The 25,762-nt window shown below is 39.4% G+C and overlaps 1 protein-coding gene across 19 annotated transcripts in view; it reads left to right on the forward strand.

Moving 5' to 3' along the window:
- The window catches only part of STAU1 (staufen double-stranded RNA binding protein 1), an 86,349-nt gene that overhangs the window by 27,974 nt on the left and 32,613 nt on the right, over positions 1–25,762 (forward strand). For 3 of the 19 annotated variants that reach the window (XM_059899044.1, XM_059899053.1, XM_059899046.1), the window contains exons 1-7: positions 1,210–1,299; positions 11,464–11,529; positions 17,530–17,818; positions 19,496–19,620; positions 21,169–21,216; positions 22,634–22,838; positions 24,868–25,006. In XM_059899044.1, the coding sequence (XP_059755027.1) occupies positions 17,614–17,818; positions 19,496–19,620; positions 21,169–21,216; positions 22,634–22,838; positions 24,868–25,006 (722 nt within the window). In that variant the 5' untranslated portion in view covers positions 1,210–1,299; positions 11,464–11,529; positions 17,530–17,613. Of the gene's footprint in view, positions 1–1,111; positions 1,300–11,463; positions 11,530–17,529; positions 17,819–19,495; positions 19,621–21,168; positions 21,217–22,633; positions 22,839–24,690; positions 24,776–24,867; positions 25,007–25,762 lie in introns of those variants that run through there. The other 16 variants (XM_059899047.1, XM_059899050.1, XM_059899051.1 and 13 more) reach the window with 13 other exon arrangements.

Consider the following 25,762-nt stretch of genomic DNA (forward strand, 5'->3'; position numbering starts at 1 on the left):
TCTGAATGTTGCTTAGTACTGTCTTAGACGGGCACTCAATGGACAGTGAAATTCCTTTGACTGTTTTTGGTGTCCTGAAATTCAGTCTCAATGTATTTTATAAGGAGCGAAGTAAGGAGGCCTGCCTGGTCCAGAGAAGGGAGTCCTCCATGGCTGGGGCAAGGTCCCAAAGCACTGTTTGGAGTGGCCCCGTCAGCCACAACATTTCATATCATGAACTTATGCAAATTAAACTATATAGCCTTGGCAAGGAAGATTGAGGAGTTAAATTGAGAGATATTGAGAGAGAGAGAGAGAGAAACTATCTTTAAATAGTGGGGAAGCAGTCCTAGAATGAGCAAGAGAGAGCTTGCCTGGACATCTGCAGTCCCTTCACTCACTGTTCCCCGAACCTACCACAACGCGTGTATGATTCTTTGCTGAGTGTGATTCTAGAGGGTCAACACTCCCCACGCCCAAACCTCAATCTCTCATATAAGAGGGCTACAAAAAACTACTTAGTTTATCTACAACTGGGTGAAAGAAATAGCAATCTGGCACTTCTTGCCTTTTAACTCACTATAAAAGTTACTGATTTTATTGTGTTTCACCCTCACTAGAACCTAAGTTCCATGAGGGCAGGGATTTTTGTCTGATCACCACTATATTCTCAGCTCTTCGAGCAGTGCTTTGCAAGTGGCGGGCGTTTAATAAACACTTACGAAAGGAGGAATTGAGGGAAGGAGAGAAAGGAGTAACAAAGGCCGGAGAAGAGGAATAGGGAAAGGGAAAAAGGGAAGAACGAAGCGGAAGGAGAAAAGAAGGAAGCGCCAGCGTCCGCGTCTAACGGGCAGCCTGCAACTCCCAGTAGAACTACAACTCCCAGCAGGCCTCGGGGCCCAGGGCAGGCCTAGGAGGCTCAGGTGGGACCAGCGAGGGTCAGCCAGGCTCCCGGCGTGCCTTTGCGAGCGTAGGCGCCGCCGCAGGGCCCGCCGGGACTTGTAGTCCGAGCCGCGGGTGGGGCTGGGCATGGAGGCGGGTGGGGGCCGGGGGAGGGCGCAGGCCCCTCCCCCGTCACTTCCTGCCGGGCTGCGGGCGCCGGAGCGGCTCTTCAGTGTTTGTGCCGGTAGCGGCCGCGTCTGGCTCGGCTTCCCCCTTCCTCCAGCCCCCGGCCCGGCGGCGCCCGCCTCCTCCGCGGCCACTCCGCCTTTTCCCTCCCGCCGTCCCTTCCTCCTCTTCCTTCCTCCTTTCCCTCCTCGCCGTCGCCTCCGCCGCCACCCAGGACTGCCGGCCGGGAGACGAGTTCGGGGCAGCAGCCAGGTGAGGCGGCAGGGCCAGGCCTGGCGGGGCCCGCGCGGGCGCCGCGGCCGCTGGGAGGTGGGCGGCGGGTGGGGTTTAGGCCTCGGCGGGCCCGCGCGCTCGGCCTTTTTCCCCGGGCTTCTCTCCCGCCCTCGGGGCCTTACCGGAGGAGGCGGGTTCTCCCGCGCCTCCCGCCTCGGGGCGCCCCGCGGCCTGGACCTTGGGCGTCCCTAGCTCCTCCACCCCTTGCTGGGCCCAGAAACAGGTGCCACGCCGCCTTTCCTCATTCCTCTAATTGCGCGGCGATGCCGAAGTTATTCCCGGGGCGGGGGCGGGGGCGGGGGGATCCCCGGTTCAAGTCCCTGCGGGCCGGAGCACCTAAATCTCCCCAGCCGGGCCTGTAGCGTTATAGTTACGCGCACGGCCCAGGTGTCCAGCGCGGGTGCAAATCCCAGCGCTGTCCCCTTCGGCAAGTCACTTGAAGTCTTTGTGTTTTGGTTAGAAAAAGGGGCTAATGCCGTCCCTGCCTCTGAAGGCTGTTAAGGTTCAGTGAAATGGGGCGCATAAAGCGCTTATCAGACTGCCAGACGCACAGCGTGTCCCAATAAACCGTCTGCATAATTTATTAGCATGATATTAAGGTATAACTTAATGGGTAGAGTGGACCAAAGTTGACCTACCTAGCCGTTTGGGTTTCTTTAGAGGCAGAAACGTTCAGCGTTGTGCCCACCGCCAGCGCCGGGGCATTGTTTTGGGTTGTTAACATCTGAAAGGGGCGTACGTTTAATTGGGATACTCTGTAAGTAGGCAGTCTGTAAAAGATAGTGTTGCTATTTCCACGTTCTCCGCTGAGTCAACTGCAGGATTTTCACCAGCTCCCTCCGTATGAGCAACCTGTCCATTTTCCTGCCATCATCCGCTTCTTGTTGTCTTTCCATTTCTGGGAAAGTTTCCTTGAGTTTAGCAAACCTTTCTGGAGCACTTGATGTGTGTCAGGCTCTGGAGGGAGGGTGTACGAAGCTGGAAAAGTTGTCCTTTTTTTACCGCTGCATTTCTAACTTTTGACTTTTTCTCACGGCAGCTTTGCTTTTATTCCCTCCGTCCCCGTTGGCCGACTTTCCTTTTAAGCTCTTGCCCCACCTCCGTGTCGCAGTATTGCTTATGTGGAAGTTTTCTTCTTTTCGGGCGAAGATGTGTGCTTCAGTCTGTTCTGCCTGTGTTCTCTTGCTGTGGGGACGTTTTTAAGGTCACTCTTCTCTTCTGCTTGTAGCTTTAATTGTTTAGAGGGTGGTGGAAAAAGAGTTAGACCAGATTTTTGGTTGATTTTGGACTTTCAGGAATCAGTGTGCTTACCAAATGTATTCAGTAGATTACATTGCAGCTTGAAGTAAAAACTAAAAATACAGTGGGATTGTAGAGGGGGTAGTTTCAGTCATCCTGGTGACAGGTGGGATTTTTAAAACAGCAACTTTATTTAAAGATACTGAGTTTCTTTTAATTCTGTTCTTAGTTGTATAGGTTTACCCTTCATTAAGGAAATTCAATTTATGGAGGTTCAAATTTACAAAAGAGGAAGGAGTGTGTGTTTGCTCTACTGACTGATCCTCCTGTGTCATAGCATTGTTTTAGGTAGTAAATTTCCTTACTGAACTTAAACTCTTTTGATTTACACCCATCTCTCAGTTAACACACAGGATGCAAAGTGGCCTCCCTGTTTTTGACATTTTCCTGGAATTTTCTGACACAGTCTTACCATCAAGAAATAGTTTAAAGTCTTTGTTTGGATGACTCTAAAAACACCTAAGCAAACAGCTGTAGAAGCAGTACAAAGCATGTCTTCTGCCATATCAAAAACAGTAGTGTTAGGAAAATGATGTTTTAACATTTCAGTCAATAATCTAATTTTGAACAACTTTCTATTATGGAAAACATACAAAAGTCGAATAGTATAGAGAACCCCCCTGAACTGGTCACTCAGATTTGATAATTATTAACTCATTGCCAAGGTCAATCTTGTTTCATGTAGTACTCCCTCCCCCAAACTGAGTTATTTTGACATAAATCCTGAATATCATATAATTTTACCAGATTGCCCCAGACTCTTAATCTGTCACAAAATTTACTTTTAGTGGAATCATAGTTCTCATTTTGTTTGGTTTGTTGGGCTTCTTATCTCTGTTTATGCATAATTGCAGCAGAAAAAAAATCCTTATCCCCCTCAAAGTCATATCCAGGATGCTGCCTTGCTTCTTTGTGTACAAGAGCAACAATTTTTGAGCTATTAATGACTATAATTGAGGAGCAATCAGAAATACAGATATCCCCAATTCTGTTTTGGTGGAGGCCTACCTATGAAACCACTTTTGATGGAGAATAACTTTGTGTTAAAATACAGTTAATAATTCATAATGAAACTTGCAAAGTTTCTTTACAGTAGTTGTGTAAGTATACTGCTGTCCCCTTAGGTTAAGAATTAAGCAAAAGATATTTGATTTCAAAACTGTTGTAGAATTATTTTCTAAAGACCCCCCCCCCCAGTCTGCTGTATTTACAAACCAATTTTGTAAATACGAATGAATTCACAGCATAAATGTTCATATTTTTCTTTCTCATCTAAAAAGAGATCTCTCCTAGAATGGAAGTTGACAGGAATATTATGTTTGTCATTGTTACTTTTGAAATTTCTTGTCATGAACAGTTTTCAACTTGTAGACCTGTAATGTCATTATTTCATTTGTGTAGGTTTACTTTTGAGCTTGATCAGTTACAGTTAATTTATGTTTTAGTTATTACAACTTGGGAGATGAGGAGGGATGTGGATACCTCTTAACATTAGGGGGAAAAAAAAACCCCAACCAATTTGGCATCTAAGAAAGGACACAATATGTACTTTATTTTAAAAAATGCTCAGTGCTTCCCAGTAGGCTTTCAGTAAAACTTTTAAGTATTTGGAATTGTTACCGTTAATATAGTTTGTTCAGACTAAAGTGCTCTCTTTTAAGATTCAGCCAGAAAGCCTATTTATATACAGATTATCTTAAGTTTAGAAATGAGCATGAGGCATGGAACTCCACCCCCCCCCGCCCCCCTCCCAGTTCTTGAAGTCTAACCCATTAACGTTCTGGGTGTAATCATTAAGCATGGGGCTGCACTGTGCTTGCTTCATCCACAGCTTCTCCCCAACGACAGTGACAATGTAAGGTGGCACAGAGTGGGTCTCAGCTTGTGGGACAGTTTTCTCTGATGCCCTTTTACTAGATGGAGTAAGAAAGAGTGAAATTTCACCAGCATAAAGATGGAACTTTCATGAAAAACGTATCTTTCTGTAGAATGTCATAAATCAAAATTCTAGGAGCCTTGTTTATGAACCACCAAACTGGATCATATTTGATGTCATACTTAGTGACAAAGATTTGCTCAATTTGGGGAAATATAAATTCTTCCCCCTCAGATGAGAGCTTTTGGAGTTGCTTTATTTCTCTCAGAATAGGATTTTGTGGCCTTCAAAAATGTTTAGAGAACTTTTGTTTCACTTATATATATGTATATATATTATATATGTGTGTGTTTGTTGGATTGTCATGTAAAATGTATTTTTTAGATCAAAAAAGTTTGCAGGCCACTGTAGTTAAGTTATACTGGCAAATAAAAGCACAAATTAACCTCAAAAAAATGTTTAGAGAATTTTATGACAGATTTTTGTTTCACACTAGACCTGTAACAGATTGTTTTAAATTAACTTCTTGTGACAGAGACCTTTGTGGTTAAAATGCTTCTGGTGTAATTTTCTGCATGAGCTTTTCCTTAAATGCTTGATTTTGACCAGGTTTTATTTATGCCATTCCAAAAATATAATTTGTAGGTTAGAGGTTGAACCATGAGAAGACATGTTATTTGCTATGGTTATTTTCCCGCAACATTTTGTTATGAAAAATTTCACACACATAAGAAAGTTTAAAGAATTTCAGTGCACACCTCTATGTTTACCACCTACTTTCTGCCATTATTTTACTGTATTTGCTTTATTACATGTCTATTCCATCTGTCCATCTCTTTCAATTCATTAATCCATTTTATTTTTCGATACATTTCCAAGTAAATTATAACATTAGCACACAGCATGCATATCTACCACAGTTAATTTTGTTTATTTTTTATAACTTTTTTAACATCCTTTTTAAAAATAATTAATTAATTAATTAATTTTGGGCTGCATTGGGTCTTCGTTGCTGCGCGCGGGCTTCTCATTGCAGTGGCTTCTCTTGTTGCGGAGCACAGGCTCCAGGTGCGTCTGCTTCAGTAGTTGTGGCTCGTGGGCCCTAGAGCGCAGGCCCAGCAGCCATGGCTCACGGGCCTAGTTGCCCCGCGGCACGTGTGATCTTCCCGGACCAGGGCTCGAACCCGTGTCCCCTGCATTGGCAGGCGGGTTCTTAACCACTGTGTCACCAGGGAAGCCTGCACCACAGTTAATTTTAAATTGAGACATTTCTACAAAGTATTCCTAGATCTTTAAAAGCCAAGAGCTTTGTTGACTTTTGTTTCCAATTTTACTTTGATTACAGAACTCTTTGCGGTTTATTTTATTTTTTAAATTTTATTTATTTATCTATTTATCTATTTATTTATCTATGTTTATTTATTTACCTATTTATTCATTTATTTATCTATTCATTCATTCCTTCATTCATTCATTCATTCATGCTGCATCCTGAGGCATGTGGAACTTCCCTGACTAGGGATCAAACCTGTGCCCCCTGCAGTGGAAGCACCGAGTCTTAACCACTGGACCACCAGGGGAGTCCCAGAACTCTTTGCCTTTTAAAGGAAATTGTTTAAAGAACTTTTTGCACCAAGCTGTGCTTACCTACGAATCACGTATTACGAAGTTTGAATAATGTTGATCAAATCCTTTCTTCTCACATAAGGAGATAATAAGATTATAAATATGCAGCTATGTTGATCTTAACAAATGCCACTAGATGGATGGCTTGGATATGTTTTGCTGACAGCTTAATGCTCTGAACTAAAAAACTTCACCAAAGAGAATTGTTTATTTTAATAAAATGGTAAAATGAGGAAATTACTGCAAATAGCTTATTTATTTTTTTAAATATTTACATTCCTATAGTAGTGAATAAGGTTGATGTAAAGTGATTTATGTCACCAGATAAATGGAGGTAGAAACAAATTCTCTTCAGACTTAATTATATTTTCTGGAGTAACACATGTTCAATTATTTGTTAAAGGAGTATATTCAGGGGGCTCCCTCAAAGTAATTTACTGAAAGCAAAAGTAGAAAACTCTATCCAAGAATGTATTTGCTTTCAATTAAAAATTAGTCTTCTAAATATTAAATCTGTAGCCCATCTGCTTCTGTTTAATCTGGAGTCTAATTTGGAAAAATGTGATGATCTTGTGAGTTTATAACAGTAATGGAAGCAAAACAGATAATTGTATTATTATAGTAGAGAGGTCATAATTGTCCTAGAGGCTTTTTGAAATGTCTGCTGGACTACAAAGTCTAAGAAAATCTATTTAAGTGCCCTGGAGTCTTTTCCCAAAATGAAAATGGTTGTTCATCAGATTGTCTCTATATTTGAAGTAGCGTTAGAACTGATTGCCCAGTGAGTGTGGGTTGATTTTAGTCAGCATGTCCTCTATTCCCATTTAAAATGTTTTTTTTACAAGTGGTGTGTAACTATAAGTTCGTATTTGTAGATGTTTATGTGACTGAGGACAGGATCAGTGAATCTGCTGGATAATAATATTTGCTACTATTTATTAAACTCTTACCATGTGCCAGGTTAGGATTACAGGGTGAGTGTTATTTGATGGAGCAAAGGAATCTGAAAGGTCAGATTGAATTTATCTAATAATGTAAAAGCTGCTGTTCACTGAGCTCTTCCTTCGTGCCAGAGGTTGAAGTGGACGCTTTGCGTTGTGTTTCTGTTACTCCCCAACGTCTTTGCAAAGGAAGGGTCGTAATAGCTGAGGTGCTGAGGCCCATCTGGGAGGCCAAGTAACTGGAGTGGGGTCCTGAGCTCTTTCCACTGAAGCACAACGCGTCTCTAATTATTCTCAGGTGCTTTTTGTTTAGAGTAATTTATTCTGCGTGTCACCAGTGCTTTCTCCCCAGTTCTCCCACCCACCACAGTTAGGATGAATTTTGTTCACTAGGACTTCAGACCAATTTGGAAAAAAGTCTGACTCAGTAGTACTCAGTCTTTTAAATGAATGCTGTTCATCATTTCCTTGAAATAGTTTGAAGATTTTCAGTTTCCTTTTGTTTGTTGTGACAGATTACTATAGTCAAATTAAACTAAAACTTTTAAGCTGTTTCAGAGGTTGGGGGTGGGGCTTAGAGGTAAATGGGGATGATGATGTTTCATTAGCCTTTGTGTTGAAGGATGCTCTCCCCTAAATTATTGCTATAATCCTTCATGAAGTTTATTGAAAATGATTTATTAACTGTAGACAAGGTTGTTGCCAAGAAAATCAGTATTTTTTTTAATATATAAATTTATTTATTTATTTAATTTATTTGGCTGCGTTGGGTGTTTGTTGCTGCGCGCAAGCTTCCTCTAGTTGCGGCGAGTGGGGGCTACTCTTCGTTGCAGTGCGTGGGCTTATTGCGGTGGTTTCTCTTCTTGCGGAGCACGGGCTCTAGGCGTGCAGGCTCAGTAGTTGTGGCTCACGGGCTCTAGAGCGCAGGCTCAGTAGTTGTGGCGCACCGGCTTAGTTGCTCCGCGGCATGTGGGATCTTCCCGGACCAGAGCTCGAACCCATGTCCCCTGCATTGGCAGGTGGATTCTTAGCCATTGCGCCACCAGGGAAGTCTGAAAATTAGTCTCTTTAGAATCATATTATTCTGCTTTACTGGAAATGAGTTAACTAAGCCTCTAATTAACTTTATAGGGTTGTTGCCCTCTTTGCTTCCCAGCCATTTTTTAAAATTTTTATTTATTTATTTTTGGCTGCGTTGGGTCTTTGTTGCTGTGCGCCGGCTTTCTCTAGTTGTGTCAGGAGGGGGCTACTCTTCATTGCGGTGCATGGGCTTCTCATTGTGGTGGCTCTAGGCACGCGGGCTTCAGTAGTTGCGGCACGTGGGCTCTGGGGTGCGTGGGCTTAGTTGCTCTGCGGCACGTGGGATCTTCCCCGACCAGGGATCAAACCTGTGTCCCTTGCATTGGCAGGCGGATTCTTAACCACTGCGCCACCAGAGCAACCCTTATGGTTAGTCTTAAAAGGCTAGATCACTGAAATTAAATGTGCCTTTGGATTTGGGGTTATGAGTTTGGATTTGGTATATGAGTTTCCATTCTGTGTTTAACCTCAACCAAGGCATAAGTGTGTCTCATTAATCATGAAAAGGTGTTGGAAATGTGTCTTTTCTGGGAATGAAATGAGCAGATAATGCTTCTTAAGATGTTACTATATTAGCTCCTCTCAGGCATGAGCTTTATGATCTACCTAGATCTTGTCTGATTCTCGCACATTTTTGCTCTTTTGAAGTCCATGCTTTCTATAGATTAAAATTAACTAAGACATGAATTTTCTACCCTTGCAGATTCCATCCTGATACGAATAGGATCATTGTCTGCCAGTGCCATTGTGATTTGGTACAAAATGCAAGGCAGTCCTTTCCTCTGTTAGTAGATAATTTATATGTAATGATAAGTCTGATTATTCTTGGAGGCTTACGTTCTTTGTTGCACAGTTTAACCTGCTCATTGAGGCTCCATGACCCTTTACCTAGATGACAGTCAAATATAGTCAGGTAAATAAGTTTCCTTTTGGTTTGTAGTAGAGTGAACCTTTACAGTCTGGAACATTTAGAGGACGACTGCCAAAGAACTATTTTCCCTGTTAACTCAGAATTTATTAAGCACCAAACATAAAAAAGAATAAAGTAAAAAAAATTTTTTGGAGGGGACGAGGTTCTTTTTAAGTTTGCTACATTTTTTTCTTTCTTAAATAGTGTGTTTTGAACATAATTTATTAATATTTTATAATATTGGTTACTGTGTACCCTAAGAAAGTGATGTTTATTAGCTAACTTTGTGGTAGTTTATAAGCATTTCACCTACATTACCAGTTCATCCACCCAAGAATAATATGATTATTGTTTGTTAATCATATGAAATTGGTGGTGGTAACCCTATTGATATATTAAAAGGTTGAAGTCTACAGAGTAACTTGCTCAGGGTAGTTCAGCTGAGCACCTGAGTTGGCACCCAAACTCAGATCCCCAGTCCAGAGTTTTCTCTACCTCACCCAAACAGCCATGTCATAGCTTGTTTGCCCTTATCCTAAATCAGTGTCTTGCAGCCAGCCAAGGGGCCTTTTATGTTCTTTTGTGTCTTCTTTAGTTATGAGGTAATGTGTATTATAAATGATGTTACTACTAATTAAAATGCCACTGTGAATTACTTATTTAAGTTTGTGTTGGAGTCACGGTTATTCCTATACAAATTTGAATTTCATGAGGACAGGGACTACATCTTATTTGTGTACTCCTCTCTCCCTAGTGCCCAGAATAGTGCCTACTGTTTAGTAGGTGTTCAGTAATTATTTGTTGAGTGAATAAAGCAATGAATTTAATTCACTCTCTTGTGTTCTAGTGTGCTTCTTGAGTGGGAAAGAAAGGGAGTTGGGCTTATCCCATAGTCTTTCTTCTCTGCTGCTGCTTGGAGTAAGTAAGTGGTATAAAGATACACTGGTAATAATCAGGATGGCTTTGGAAATGGTTGGGGATTAAAAAAAAAAAGTTTGCTCATGGAAGTGTGAATGTATATATGAATCTCAGCTGTCACCTGTGTTGTGTTGAGATGTTTGAAATCCATGGGGTTGTAGACTGCTATTTTTCTCCTCCCTCCCCCTTTTTTTCTTTGCTGTTGTTAGCAGTTGTTTCTCACTGTTGTCTGATTCTAGCACCTCCTTTTTAACATTTTATTTTTTTAACTTCAGGTTTGGGCTAGAAAACTAGATAACCAAACCTACCACAAGCATTCAGCATAGATTTAGATGAGCTTGCATTGAGGGAAGCCCGCATTGGCAGAAAGCATGGGCTCTATTAGGTGGTCTTAGACACTCGTTTGGGCTGTGCAGAGGCCTTTTCATTTTCCATTCATGGTAGTCTTTTGAATGGGTGAGATTGTGGAACAATAGGGTTCTAGATTGGAGAATTGTTAGTATAGTGTACTATTTACAGAAAGAAGTTGGGTTGTTAAAATACTGTAGAACCAGTTAAAGCTCATGATTTTATTTCTGAAATTATTTGGACAGTGAACAGCTACTTTTTATTGTTTACTAAGTCACAGTAGCAGTGTGAAATTGAAATGAGCAAAATTACTTTATGTTGTAAAAACGCAAAAAGCATCTCAAGGTAAGGAATTCTATTTGTTACTGACTACTGCCAGTTTACAGAAGGGGCGCCTCTAGATAAATGAGACCTGAGAGTTTGAGAGTTAAACTCTTACGTCATCTGAAATCCAGTTCTAAAGAATGATTATGATTTGGATTTACTAGAGATAATGTGCTTTTTCATATTTTGCAGTTTAATATAAGAATATTTATGTACAGATTCCTTTTTGTAAATTTTCCCATGTAATTGCATTTGCATCACCAAGCATATGGTAAGGACATTTATGAATAAAATATTTAATTGGGAGTTAAAGGCTGCAAATTTAAAAATCAGGCTTGTGTGATTGGACAGTATATGATGTCCAGTTCCTTTTTTATTTATTTATTTATTTATTTATTTTTTGGGGCATGCCGTGCAGCTTGCAGGATCTTAGTTCCCCGACCAGGGATTGAACCAGAAGCAGAGAAGGCACAGAGTCCTAACCATTGGAACGCCGGGGAGTTCCCTCCAGTTCCTTTCTAAAAAATTAATTCCGAGGTATTCATAGTTCTCTTAGCAGGAAGTAATTAAAATTTAAAAAGGAAATTTTTACTGTCTCATATGTTTGTGTCTCTACAAAGCACTTTTTACCCAGTTAGCTCCCAGGCACTTGTTTCTTTTGTAGACTCTACAGTGTGCTGCTTCAAGCCATGACATCATGCTTTCAGAAACTTCCTTCCCTACTTGTAAATTTTAGGTTTCCCCAAAACTTTAGCAATATGTATCTTCATTTTCAGAAAAAGATCTACTCTAGTAAACTACTATTGTTTCTTATTTTCCAGGAGTTTCCCAACCAGGTAACCTCTCTGAACCAAAACAACATTGTTGCTGGAGTACTTGTTTTTAAGGTACGCATAATTTGACTCTGTAATTTCAGGCCTGTTCATAATCTGTAATGTTTTTGAATTCTTCAATGATTTGTGTGGAAAATGACTTTTACTTCTGGCTATAGTATAAGAGAAACAAGAAATTTTATGCAGTTTGATTTCTTTTTACTCTTGGGATTTAATTAGAAAGTTAATAAAGGAAAAAAAAAAAAAAAAGAAAGTCAATACAGGGAAAATTGTTGGCAAGAATGTAAAACCTGCTAGCCAGCACTGCCATACACTTTAAATGTAGAGACCTGAAAATTTACCACTGAAATGTTGTTAAACATAACTCGGTCAATAGCATCTTGGTCATAGAAACTTTTGTAGTTTGCCTTTGATGTCACAGATTGCTTATGTTAAACTTGGTTTTCAAACTTGTGGAAATAATTCCACATTGTTTTCTGTTGTGAATGAAAACAAGTTCTGTTTACCACTGACTGCTTGTGATCATCTCGACCAAAAAAGTTTTACTGTAAGAGTATTGAGGATTTTACAGTCCTTTGTCAGGACACTGCAAGCATTGACACTGCTTTGTGTTCTTTAGCACTTTCCCTCTAAGGGCTGAAAGCACATGATCATACCCTATCTCTGAGGTGGTAATTAATAGACAAGTTAACCCTTGCTTTCTTTGGGAATAAGGAAATTGATGCATTAGGAATTTAGAGAAGTTATACAAAGCTCAGGGAATGGATTTGCACTCATCACACTGAATTTGTATAATGCTTTTCTTTTCAAAGAACTGAGTAGCTGTTACCAGTGCCTCAGGATTCCTTCAGTGTTTTAGCTCTCAGATTGCTACAACTGAGGCTTTGTCAAAGAGCCTATTACAGAGTGCTTTGGGGAAACTGAGGCAGCAAGCAGTGGATTGGCAAGAGTTGGGCGTATAATTGCTATCTGAGTTGGGAGTAGAACTGAAAGCCACAACTCAGAAGTTTGACGTGATTTAACATTGTTTGTTGCTACTTAGCAGCAAGGCTGGTTTCTATGTAGATGGCACATGGCTACAGACTACAATTTTTTTTCTTTGAAAGAAAAGACAGTTAAGTGTATTGAACCAAGCCCCTTCTTATTCAAGAATATGTTACACAGTATTACTCTTAACAGTCACCAGCAGATCACAAACAGGTATTCATTTTGATTTAAAAACACTTCCATTTTGGGAATTCTCTGGCGGTCCAGTGGTTAGAACTCTGTGCTTTCACTACCGAGGGTCTGGGTTCAATCCCTGCTTGGGTACCTGAGATCCCATAAGATGCACGGCATGGCCAAAAAAAAAAAAAAAACCCAAACTTCCATGTTTACAAAAATAATAAGTGTTCGTGTTGAGTTACTTTTAAGAAGTTCTCCTAGGGTAAGGAGGAGGGGAACTTAATGATGTTTCAAACCTAGAAAAGAAAATAAGGTTTGCAGCTTGTTAGGCTGCAGAGGTAAAAATTTTTTTTTTTTCCCTTTAGTGCACAGTATGGTGTGATGGTTTTTCTATGATGAACAATTAATAATGAATTCTCTTTTAGGAAATATTTCTTTAAATGGACCACCTAATGGTTACATCTGTGTGGAAAGAAAATCCTCCATTGCCCACTTGGCATTGGGCCAAGTGTGAGGGGGGCTGCAGTCAGTCACTCGTATTGGATGCAAAGGTCTTGAACAGTCTGGGTTGTTTCCAGGCATTATCTTTGGCTCATTTTATTGTCTTGCGAGTGATTGTGCCTCATCATGGCTGTTTGTCCTGTGTCTTTCTCTTGAGCACCAAGTACGTTGTGGTCTTTTTTTTTTTTTCTTTTAAGTAATTTGGTCATATTTCTTTTCAAGAACCTTTTATTATTGTGTGATTTGATATATGGGCCTGCTGTTGGACATTATTTGCTTGACGTTGACATTGTCTTTTTGGAAATGACTGTGTAGGATGATAGTGATTGCCATGTTTCTGTACTTGTGGTTGCCCTGCCTGCAGGTGTTTGGATAACATTTGGAGTCAGTGAATTGCTCTTTCCAGGGGGCAGGGGATGGTGGATGCTGGTAGGGGGAGGTGAAGGTAAGGTGGTATGGTGGTGGGGGAGTGAGTTCATTTGCAGAAAACATAACCACATTGCAGCTAGAAAGATGTATTGGACAGGGATCTTGGAAGTAAGTGTTGGATGTAAGGGAATGATGTGGGTATTTTAGGTATATTTCAAGGCTTTTATAGGAAAAGTGGTTTATTCCTTAACTTTTTGTAGTTGACAAAATTTCTCTGAGAGTGAAGCCTCTCAGAAGCTATAGAGAACAGATTAATAGACGTACAGTTGGTTGCTTAAAGAGCTCTTCTTGTGTCTTTGAGGAAAAGTTTAACAAGTAGTTTCTAGCACTTGAGAATGTACAATCTGCCATAAAAGGGTTCACATGTAGTAGATGCTTAATAAATTTTTGTTGACTAGTGAATAAATATATCCTAAAATTGCTGTTGGTACTGTTAATGTTCTGTCATGGTGAGGAACTGGAATATTCCTTTGTATCTGTGTACCCATACTATATAAGATATAATAAAGAAGAGAAAGGGAGATATTTCGTGCAATGTTTTGGCTATCTTAAAAGCTTGTCCAGAATTGGGATGACTTTCTTTTTCCCTCCCTCCCTCCTTTCCTTCCTTCCTGTTTTTTAAAAAACACATCTTGTTTGGAAACATCACTTATTACAAAGGGGAATGATGTGTTGATTGCACAAAAGTATAGATACTTCATTATGTCATGTGTAAATCCTGATAAAAATTGGGTATTAAAAATGATCTTCCCTAATTGCTGAAGTAGGTATTTCATACTGCAACAATTTAACAATCTGTTAGTTGAAAGTGATTAGGACTAAGTAGTATTGTAGGTGTTTCTGTAAACTGTTTCTAGAAGGATCTGCCTTTTTGTGTATTAAATCTCTCAGACCGTGCACTCAGTATGGCCCAGTCTTGGTAGATTCACTGCTGAGTTAGGAATATGCATTTTGTGCCTGATCACTTTTTAGCACAACATGTACAATTAAAAAAAAATGCTTTTATAGAGGTACCCATAATTGTCATCTCACCCCTTATAATGTCGTAGTTCTTATATGTACTCCACAAATTTAGGATTTGAGAACAGGATGAAAATGTTTTCTTGAGTTGGTTTCTCAAGCTCTTCAAATAGGAAAAAACCCAGGAGATTAAAGGTTCTCGTCTGTGCTGGAGGCAGGGAAATAGCACAACACGGGCTTAACAGTCAAGGTGTTTCCAACGCTGGGGAAAACTGGAGTCTCTGTGTTTCAAACTTCTCAACCTAATTGTACTGTGTGTGAAATATTGTTCTTCTGTAAGAAGATTCTAATAAAGCATTTTAATCTCTTTTAAGTCCCTAATTTACTGATGGAAAACAATCCTTAGAGACAGGTGTAAAGGAAAAGATAAGTTTTCATTTAAGGATTTAATCTCAGTATGGAGCACTGTTGAGCTACAGGTTCTAAATTTATACAGAAGTAATATCTCTGAAATTCTGTGATTCCCCTGAATGCTTCTGTGAACTATATAGATAGCAGTAATGAAAAACTTTATTTGTTCTTTGAATTATGTGAGTAAACCATATATTTCCCCCCATTCATAGCTATGATAGCTGCCCGGCTTCTCTTAGGGGAGGAGCATCTGTTTGGGTAAAATATTAGCATCAGTGTTTTAGAGCCTTTTGAGATGAAAAGGGGGTTTTCTTTTCCTGTATGAGAATATAAGCTGCTTAATACATTAGTAAGATTTTATTTTGTGGATTCGTATTATATATGTACTAGAAATAGCATGCTTGCCCTTCTACCCACTAGGTACTAATAGGTTCTGCCATCCCCCAAATATGACAACCAAATAATGGCTCCAGGTATTGTCAAATGTCTCTGGGGAGCAAAATTGCCCCCTCTTTAGAACTACTGCTTCAGATTCTCTTTTCAGGCTTAACGACACATAGAAATGTTAAATTAGTAAATGACTAAAAATGAGTACTGTTTGTTGAATTTTTATTGGTCATATTGGAAATTAAAAAATTTGTAAAATGCAGAGCCTTTTTAGGAGGGTTTAAAAATTTTTTAATTTGCCCTTCTGAGCTACTGGTTTCAACCAGTTGTTTTAAAGACATAACTCCTCCAGGTGTACCTGGGGTTAACATTTTTGGGGCAGTTTTAATTAATAACTTGTTTGTTCCCTTTCTCACCTTCTAGAAAACCTATGAATTTATGTCTGTGGCTGGAAATGCTGGCAGTGGGCCTGCTGTAGAGAACATTAGCCAAAAGAGATCCCTTTGGGCCCCACCCTTTCTAAATTTAGTTCATTCAGTCTCAGACTCTGAGAGCCACCCAGGGCAGAGTTGGGTTGCTCCTTCTGGATGCAGGTAGACTCTGGAGCAAACACTTTGCTTTTGGCTTATGTTTTGACCTGTGACCTATGGTTGGTGTTGTGAAGTTGTGAGTATACTCTTTAGAAAAATGCCCTCAAGACAGAGTTTAGAAAGAGAGGGAGAGAGTGAATAAGAGAAGGAGGGGGAAGATTAAGAGAGAAATGTTTATATTTTGGCAGCTGAATGAAATAAGAACAATGAAACAAGATCATAGCTGACTTCTGAAAGGTTCTGGACTTGTTTCTTGACACTGGCAACTTGTCTGCTAAGACCATTACCTAGATCTTCAGTACATCTCCTCTGTTATTTTGTTCTGATTTCAAAAGTAAGCAAGGGAACAACTGCAATATTGGAGAATTTTGTTGTATAAGGTAATGTTTATGCCTCTATTAACCAAAGTCATAGTTTAGCTGAGGTTTGTTTTTGTTTTTTGTCTTGTTTTGAACTTTGTAGTCCTTTTTGCTCTCAGCAAGAGAGGGTGTGCCAGGGCTCCTCCAGTAACTTAATTGCTCTGGTCATTCATCTCTTTCTAGAAGTCCAGCGTTAATTAAAAATCATTTTGAGACTTAAAAAAAAATAAAGTAACAAAAATTACTCTATAATAGAACTTCTAATTTGTTAGCTTGCTAGTTTCTGCTTTGGTTGGCTTTTTCTATTCCTTGTTGCTTACTGGTTATTTTTGAGTACTTTTGATTTGCTTAAACATTTTCAGCTTTTTGAACTATGACTATGAAAATGAGCAGAACTGTCCTTATTTTTGACTTGTGAAGAAATTTAAATGTATTTAGGATTAATGCCTTTGGAACTTACAAGATGCAATAAACAATCTCCGCTCGTAAAATCGTCAGTCTGAAATCTGTTCCTCTCTTCTTCATCTTCTCCGCTTTTGCTTTTAATGGTAGAAATACTATAGAATGTTCTTTGGCTATTCAAATAATTTCTCAGGATCATGAGCATTGATGTGGGTGCAGCAATTCTTGTTTGGGATCTGTAAGTAAATGAGACTATCTCAAACAAACCTTGTAGGAAAACAAAGAGATCTTTTACCATCATAAGGAAAAAGAAACAGGAAAAGTGAGGAATTCTTCTCTTCAGTCAATGTAAAGGAAAGCTCTAAGGTTGCCAATCTGAGCATATGGCCCTAAAATGGAAGCAGTGTTTACATTCACCTGTTAATGGTTTTACAAACGCAGTTTGCTTTCAGTTTCTTATCATTTTGAAACCAGAAACCTTTACCATATCCCATACACAATGGAAAACCTCTTCATATTTTTTAATTTGCATTTTTGAATATAAGCTATAGTTTATAATTCTTAATATTCAACAATAAATATTATCATACCATGCCAATTCTCTTTGTAAAATGAACACGCAGGGCATGTGGGTATTGTAAGTCATTTAAAAACACTTTGAGAAATTCACAAGGCTAGTGAACCTTACTGTATACCAAGGAGAGACACATTTCTAATACATCAACATAGCTACGTACTAAACAGGGCTATTATCATACTTGAGTAGGTGACACCAATTTTGACTGAATATTGGCAATTACATATCTCCTCTATAATTTATCTTTTTATTTTCTTTCCCTTACAACTTTCAGGTAGAACTTTAGACTTCATAGCACTGAATTAACCTGCACTGAAAGCTGTTTACCTGCAGTTGTTCACTTTTGTTGAAAGTGACCATGTCTCAAGTTCAAGTGCAAGTTCAGAACCCATCTGCCGCTCTCTCAGGGAGCCAAATACTGAACAAGAACCAGTCTCTTCTCTCACAGCCTTTGATGAGTATTCCTTCTACTACTAGCTCTCTGCCCTCTGAAAATGCAGGTAGACCTATTCAAAACTCTGCTTTACCCTCTGCATCTATTACATCCACCAGTGCAGCTGCAGGTAAGCGTATGACTCCAAGTGTCTTCTGTTTCAAATGTTTTCTTAGCCTGTTTTCTGATCTGATAAGTAGATTGCAGATGTAGGGAGCTCCCACACGTATTTACCTTCAAGAAGCAGAAGAAAGTATACCACCCACGCTTCTTTATCCCAGATATAGAACACACTTGGTTGTATATTGGGTTGATGGAGGCCTTTGACAGACCATTTCAAAGTGTAAGAAAGAAAATTGGAAACTAAACTATAAAGCCTTGTCTATTATAAAGCGGTAGCTGGCAGAAAGAATTGAACAGTAAATACCACTTTGGATATTCATTGTTATATGGGAAAATTCTGCTTTTATAATTATTTCCCAGAATTGATTTGTAGGTGTAAGCCTCCTTTTTGGATGTCTGTAAGATTTTTCCCAAGCAAGGGGGCAGGCAGATCTATTGGAAAGCAAAAGAGTGTGTTGGCATTTGATAATTTTATTTTGAATAAGTAAGTTTAAATTGAGATTCCAGAAGTGGCTAAGAAATCATAGTGAGGACCAATTAGAAATTGAACAAAGAAGCAGAGATTTTTAAAAAAGAAATGTTTAGAAGCATTCAAATTTAAATATTAGGAAAATAAAAATGAAATAAATGTGCTCATTGATCAGGAAAGACTTGAAACCCCTGGGGAAAAAACCCTAAAAACAATATTCTGCTCCCCAAACTTCCCCTTCCCCCAAGTTGCAAAACCAATTAAATGGGGGTGTCGGCATAGGTGTCTCTATACTAGAGTCACCTTATAACAAATTCTTTTCAACCTTAAGCCTGACAGTTTCCCTTGCATTTCCTCCTCTTCCTTCATCGTCTCGTTTCCTTTACTTTGTAAATCTGTTCTTAGAGTGTTAGGTTATCCCACTCTCAGCAGCACGGCCTCTATCATGCTGCTACCTCTAGACTTCCTTGGACCGGCTCACCAAATAGCATTCTTGACTTGTCATGGTCCCCTAGAGATTCAGTGTTCCCCATATTTGCCATTTGAATACCATCTTAATAGGAAATGGCACAGACTATTTCAGTCCTCTGGGATTTATTGCTTTTTCTTCTAATGTGTTCTTATATCCACATTTTATTGACTTTATAAAGCTCCCGCCCACCAAGGCCATTTTATTTTACTTATAATTATCAGAAATAGATATGGTCTGAGGATGGCAGCCTCTGGAGATAAGACTAGAGGACGCCCTAGGAATGAGAAGTTAGCTGTGTGGAAAAGGACAGTCGTTGTTTGAGAAATGGTATTGGCATATCGAGTTTTTATGAAATAACGAACAGGGTACAGCTGACAGCTGTTGCGGTAACCAGTGTGTGTGTCTCTGCTCAAAAGACCTCCTTGTTATTCCCTTGGTTATAATAGCAGTGCTTCATCTGATTTCAAATCTTGTGTGCTTGCCATGGTTTAGTTATTCCTCTGACTTCTATTCTTTCTCTTTTGAAGACACACCCCCTCCTAGGTTACCTGGCTTCAACTGGTTCAGAAAAGATCCCAGCTGTGTCTTCAGATATGTGCCCCCATTGTGGTTTGCAGTATTGCATCACTGCTGCTTTAAATCCTTAGACCTTCAGCTTGTTTTCCCTCTTTTTTCATATCCCTGGGAGAGCTGCAGTCTTAAATACTGCTAGTTGACTTCAATGCTCTTACGTTATTTTTCAGTTCCTTCTAACATGGCACACCCCAAAGAGAAAACCCCAATGTGTCTTGTGAATGAGTTAGCCCGTTTCAACAAGATTCAACCTGAGTATAAGCTTTTGCGTGAGCAAGGTCCAGCTCACTGTAAGGTAAATATTGTCCATACTCCTTGTGCATTTATAACTCACTAGGAATGTTTTGTTTCTTTTTATACAGTTGCAAGTGGTTCTGTGATGCAAAATACATATTTTCAAACTGCTGAGGTTGTCTTAAAGAGACGCAAAAGTACAGATTGTTGGCGAGTCGCTTCTTTTTTCATCCTTGCAGAATGGGTCAAAGAAAAGATGTGCTTCTTTGGGGGATATTTGGCTTTTAAAACTCCAATTAGTGTGTGGTTGTTTAGCATTCCGAATAGAGACAATTCACAAGCACCTGTGAATGATTTCCTGTGAGTTTTCCAGGCTCTGGGCCTCCTGGCTTCTGCCTACCTCTGGCTCCTTTCCTGCTTGTTTGAAAGTGCATGTGTACCTTAGACTGGGCAGGGAGAGAAGGTGAATGGGAAGTCAGTTTTGCCACTTGTTAGCAATCAGATAACAAGGTTTGAATATGAGAGGTAAAATTAGTCTCCCAGTGAGTATTTTGGATTATCTCTGATTTCAGGTACCCTTCTCATCCCCTCATCTTAGAGGATGAAAGACTGACTGTAATTTGAATTTTTCCTATTTGTTATTCAGGAGTTTAGTCTTTTAAGCTTGTTTGATATCTGTGCTAATGTATCAATACATCTTGGAACTTAAATGTTTGCATATCTGGCTTTATCTTTTGCAGCTGTAGTATGAGACATAAGGAATTGGGCCTCCTGTTTCTGATCCTAGCCTTGCAGTAAGATAATATACTTTTATAAGGATGAGTTATTTGTCTCTTTATGCCTCATTTTTCTTGACATGCAAACCTCAAACCTTGAATGATACCAGGTTTCTCTTTTCATTTGACTAAAAGTAACATCAACCACAATCATAAGTAGGCACCATAGGATAGCACAGTTAGGTGAGTTGCCTTTGGAGTCAGACAGATCTGGGTTTGAATCTTAGCTTCTTACTAGCTGTGTGACCTTGGGCAAGTTGCTACTTTTTTTGAACCTCAGTTTTCTCATCTGTAAAATGGGGATAATAATACCTACCAAATAAGTCTATTGTGAGATATATTAAAGTGTGGAGCACAATGTTTGGCACATAGTAAATGCTTGAGAAATGGTACCTATTATTATTAGGCAATTATGCATTTAAGAAAAACAGAAATTTCCCACTCACATGAAGCTAGTTTTAATATTATTCTAAAGCATAATTATATTTGAAATGTTTCTTTACTTTTAGAAGGCAATTAGCCATTTTTTATAACTGTTCTGTTTCTTCTACAGGATTTTTTTTGCAGATCTTAACTTTGGGATTCCCTTTATTAACTGTTTTTGATATTTTTGGAAATATGTACCTTCTCACTTGAACTTTAGTACTTTAGGTAATTTGGCTGTGTGTTCAATCTGTAACTGCATTTTTTTTTTTTTTTACCTGCAAGTTGTTCAAAGAGGAAAAGTTATTCCCTCCTAGATGATTGTTAGACTATTTAAAAAATCAGAGGTCTGGTGTACTTTTAATTCTCTCTGAACCAAGATCTAACCTCACTACCAACCCTCCACACAGAAGGCAGCAGAGTGGCAGCAGCGCCGACGGGGACAGTCCTGGAGAAAGGCAAGACTGATCATGAAATTAACTCTTTTCTATCTTTTAGCATTTTCCCCTTCAGTGTCTTTCCATGAAAGGATCACAAAAATGACTCAGGGATTGCACAGGATTGCAGGCTTCTTCTGCCATTTGACTTTTCATGCCAGCCAGGGTTTTGAGTTCATGCTATTGGTGCTTAAATGAGTAGCTTTATGAACTGCAGCATAAATATAGGAGACCCCTAATATTACAAGGGGGATGAAGGATTCTTTAATTTTTCCCCTTTAGTGGAAGCTGTGCACTGAGGGAATCCTGAAGTTAAGACCTATAAGAAAAATCAGCTGTAAGGCAAGTTGGCCCCATCCCTTTAGGCACCAAATTTAAATGACCTAGGCATACTCAAATTACCATTTCTCATGTGAATTATTTGTCAATGAAATAAAGTGATATTCGGTGATAAAGAAGATCAGAAGAATAAAAGCTCCAGAGTAGTGAGTTTCAAACGTTGAAGTGCATCAGAATCACTTTGGGAGCTTGTTAAAAATACACATGCTTGGGTCTCCCCTCGTGCTGTTCAGTCGAAATCTCTGGGTGTGTGTATCTGCTTCCCAGGTTATTCTTCAGATGCTCACCAAAGTTAAAGAATCACTGAGCTGTGATGAGTCATGGTTTTTTTTTTGATAGAGTATTAGTCCAGTTCTGATCGGATTAACGTAACCTAATTTTACGAATGTAGTGTGCACGTGAGTTACCTTTATACCTAAAAAGGAAAAAAGAGGCTTGCCATTGTCAGTATTTGTTGAGGACAAAATTAGCTGTTTTGGATGCCTCCTTAGAATTGAGTTCAGAAACGTTTTTAGATCTTTGCTTGCTATGAATCTGATTTGCTTCTGCAAGTGGAGGCAGTGTCTGACTAGTGCAGTCTTAGGAAAGTAAAAGGCAACATTTTCGAACCTGGCTGACATTCCCAAATTTATTCGAGTTTTCGTCCTAATGGGGTTGTGTTTTCAGACAAGCGTCCACAAACAAATTACAACATCAAAACAAATATTGTCTTCATTTGTATGAGGTACTACTGTGTGTCTAAATCAAGTTTGCTAAGTTTCTTCCATGAGAAATAATAGGAAGACAATTTTCTATTTGGATGGCTTCCAAATCATCAGCATTTAATATTTTAATATATAAGAGAACATTTTTTAATCTCTGTACTTACCCCCATCTTTCAAAGCGTAGTTTTTTCATGGAGTGCTATGCAGTACAAGTCAGTGATATGTGTATCTTTTTGTGTTTATAAAAACAACGAAAAAGGGGATGAAGGGATAAATTATCAAGATAATGACCAGGCCTTTTAAACCATGACCATAAATTATGTTCAAGGACCAAGTGACATATTATAGTCAACATCAGGTTTCATGAATTGAGAGCTCACAATTTTCATTTGTAGGTGTTTACAGTACAGCTAACCCTTGGAGATCAGCACTGGGAAGCTGAAGGAAGTAGTATTAAAAAAGCCCAACACACAGCTGCTGCCAAAGCTTTGGAAGGAACAAAATTTCCTAAACCTATAATCCGCCCTTTTCGTAGCGAAGGAAGGAATCCAGGTATTATGCGTGGGCCAAGACAGGTTCCTTTCAAAAGTGTGTCTAGAGGTATCCGTTTAGTATGTATATGAATTCTTTCTTAACTAACTTGTTGGTTTTGAAAGCACAGAGTCTGCACTACCAGTGGCAAATGCTTACCTTTTCAGGTCTTAGCCTTACTCTAAAGCAGTGGTTCCCAGGCTCCAGTCCCTCTACTGCTGGTCTGGAGTGGTGGTCGTGGGAGGTGAGGGATGTCGCCAGATGATTTCCGAGATTTTTAGAAAAGCCTAATGAAATACATGTTTTCTTTTGACAAGGTTGTATACATGCCAAGAATGTGGGTTTTAGCTAAAAATCACTTCAACTCCGTGTGGTCATATTGATTATAATATGTTGATCATACCCCTGATTATCAGTTTTATGTTTCCTGATCATTAACAAGAATGAGAAAATATTTTAAATATTTGTTTCTTAAATACAAATCAGTAGGTAATATCTCTTCAAGCAAGGGCCCAACGGGGGAGAATACTGATAAAGAGGAGTGTCTGGCGAGAGCTTGGGAACCACTGACCTGGAGGCTGTAGGTAGAAGTGACTGTTTTAGGAGAGTTACCCCTCCAGTACATGAAGTCATCCCAGGCCCTTTGCACTCGGGAATGATCTGGGAAGATCTCAAAAGATCTCGGTCACACCTTTCTTGTTGCTTTTGATTGCTTTGTGGTATCCTTTCTTTAAATTTATTCTCTCCTGCAGGTAAATTTTATGGGTCAAAACTGCTCTTACTTAAAATGCAACTATTTGAATTGTGTAAAAAATACAATTCTGATGTTAGCTAGAGAGAGGTTGGTTATTCTTGTGACCCTCTGACTTTGCAAACTCAAAGATATTCTTATAAATTTGATTTATGCACTAAATTTAGTCAAACCAGTTATGGTACAGAATCGAGTCATTTTTATTTTCCTCTACATACATCCTAAAGAGGCATTTTAAAGTGGATTTTTGTGTGCATTTAAATCGAACTTTGCCATTGCTAGTGTTGTTCTGTGTTTGATATTAAAGTGTTGTTTTCAAATGTGATTGTGCACCTACACTAATCTTTCCAGGCTGGTTTTCTTTTTAAATGATTTTTAAAGGTTTATGAATTGGATGAAATGAGAGGGGAAAAAAAGGAAGATGAATAATGAGTATTTTCTAAAGTTGCTATTTCTGAGATAACCCAAGATATACTTGCTCCTGTTGTATACGGCAACAGAACTCATTTTTCTAACAAGTATTACCACAAGTCAGATCCCATTATAAGTATCAAGAATGAAACATCCAGTGCTTCCCTGGTTGTCCAGTGGTTAAGACTCCGTGCTTCCACTGCTGAGGGCGCAGGTTCAATCCCTGATCGGGGAAGTTCCACGTGCTGTGAGGTGCGGCACCCCCCAAAAAAAAATTAAGAATGGAAACATCTAAATATTTTGTGGGTCTCATCTGACTTCTCCAGATAGAATTTACTTGTCTCCTCCTCAGTGATACTGCACCTTTCCTTAGAGCACACATAATGTTGTATTGTAGTTCTTTGAGTGTGTTTTGTGTTCTTTGAACTCCTCTGGGGCAAGAATTGTGTTCAAGCTTCTCACAGTACTTTGCCTCCAGTTAGTATTGAATAAATGCATTGTTCTATGAAATAGTGTGTACAAACATCCTTCTAAGTGTAAGCCAGTCAGTCAGTACAACCAAAGTTATGTTGGTTGAGTATTCCCAAACAATGAAATGATTTGGATGGTCCTATGGGATTTTTTAATCATGGAATTTGATGTGTATTGGAAGTTATTTCTGACAACTGGCTTTCACTGCTAACATCTTGTGTTACACTGATGCTCCCCTAACAGCCGTTGCAGTATATTTTGTGCTGCTGACTGTCTATTAATACCTAGAAATCACAGCAGATTCTTGGATTTCCTGACCTGATGCCTAGCAGTGAAGTACTTAGATCTTTTCCTGAAATACATCATGAATCCAGTTAGTAGAAAGCATGCTATTCTTTTTGATTTTAGTGAGTGTCATTCTCATATCAGAAAAAAACAATTCTTTGTGTTGATTCTGTGTTGCAGAAAGCATAACCCCTACTGTAGAGCTAAATGCACTGTGCATGAAACTTGGAAAAAAACCAATGTATAAGCCTGTCGACCCTTACTCTCGGATGCAGTCCACCTATAACTACAACATGAGAGGAGGTGCTTATCCCCCAAGGTATGTGTTTGTTTTGTTTTCAATACAGGTGAAGATATATTTGATCTTTTACATAGAATAATAAGATCTTTAGATTGTAGAGCGCATAATGGTTTGGTCCTCTTTGGCCTGCCAAATGCTAAAGTCAGTCTTAATTGTCTTGGTGTCATTGGAACTGTATCTTGATGCTCTTTTAACTCCTGTCATTGGAAAGGGCCTGAGCACATTCCTCATGAGCAGTACGGCTCGTGCCCCAAGCTATCTGCTTAAAGCTGTCACCATTCTAACTGCTTTGTGCAACTGAGTCATATTTTTATTTTTTAAACAAAGATGGCCTAATGATTTTATTTTATTTTTTAAAAGATTTATTAATTTTTTTTTGGCTGTGTTGGGTCTTCGTTGCTATGCGCGGGCTTTCTCTAGTTGCGGCGAGCGGGGGCTACTCATTGTTGCGGTGCGCGGGCTTCTCATTGCAGTGGCTTCTCTTGTCACGGAGCACGGGCTCTAAGGCATGTGGGCTTCAGTAGTTGTGGCGCGTGGGCTCTAGAGGGCAGGCTCAGTAGTTGTGGCGCACAGACTTAGTTGCTCCGTGGCATGTGGGATCTTCCCGGACCAGGGCTCGAACCCGTGTCCCCTGCATTGGCAGGCGGATTCTTAACCACTGTGCCACCAGGAAAGTCCCCAACTGAGTCATATTTGAACATGATTCCTGCAACACCACAATTCTCAGCATTCACAGATTTCCTGATTATTGTTTATTGGGTACTTTTTGTTGAA

The sequence above is a fragment of the Balaenoptera ricei genome, chromosome 15 (genome assembly GCF_028023285.1).
Source record: "Balaenoptera ricei isolate mBalRic1 chromosome 15, mBalRic1.hap2, whole genome shotgun sequence".
Classification (NCBI taxonomy): domain Eukaryota; kingdom Metazoa; phylum Chordata; class Mammalia; order Artiodactyla; family Balaenopteridae; genus Balaenoptera; species Balaenoptera ricei.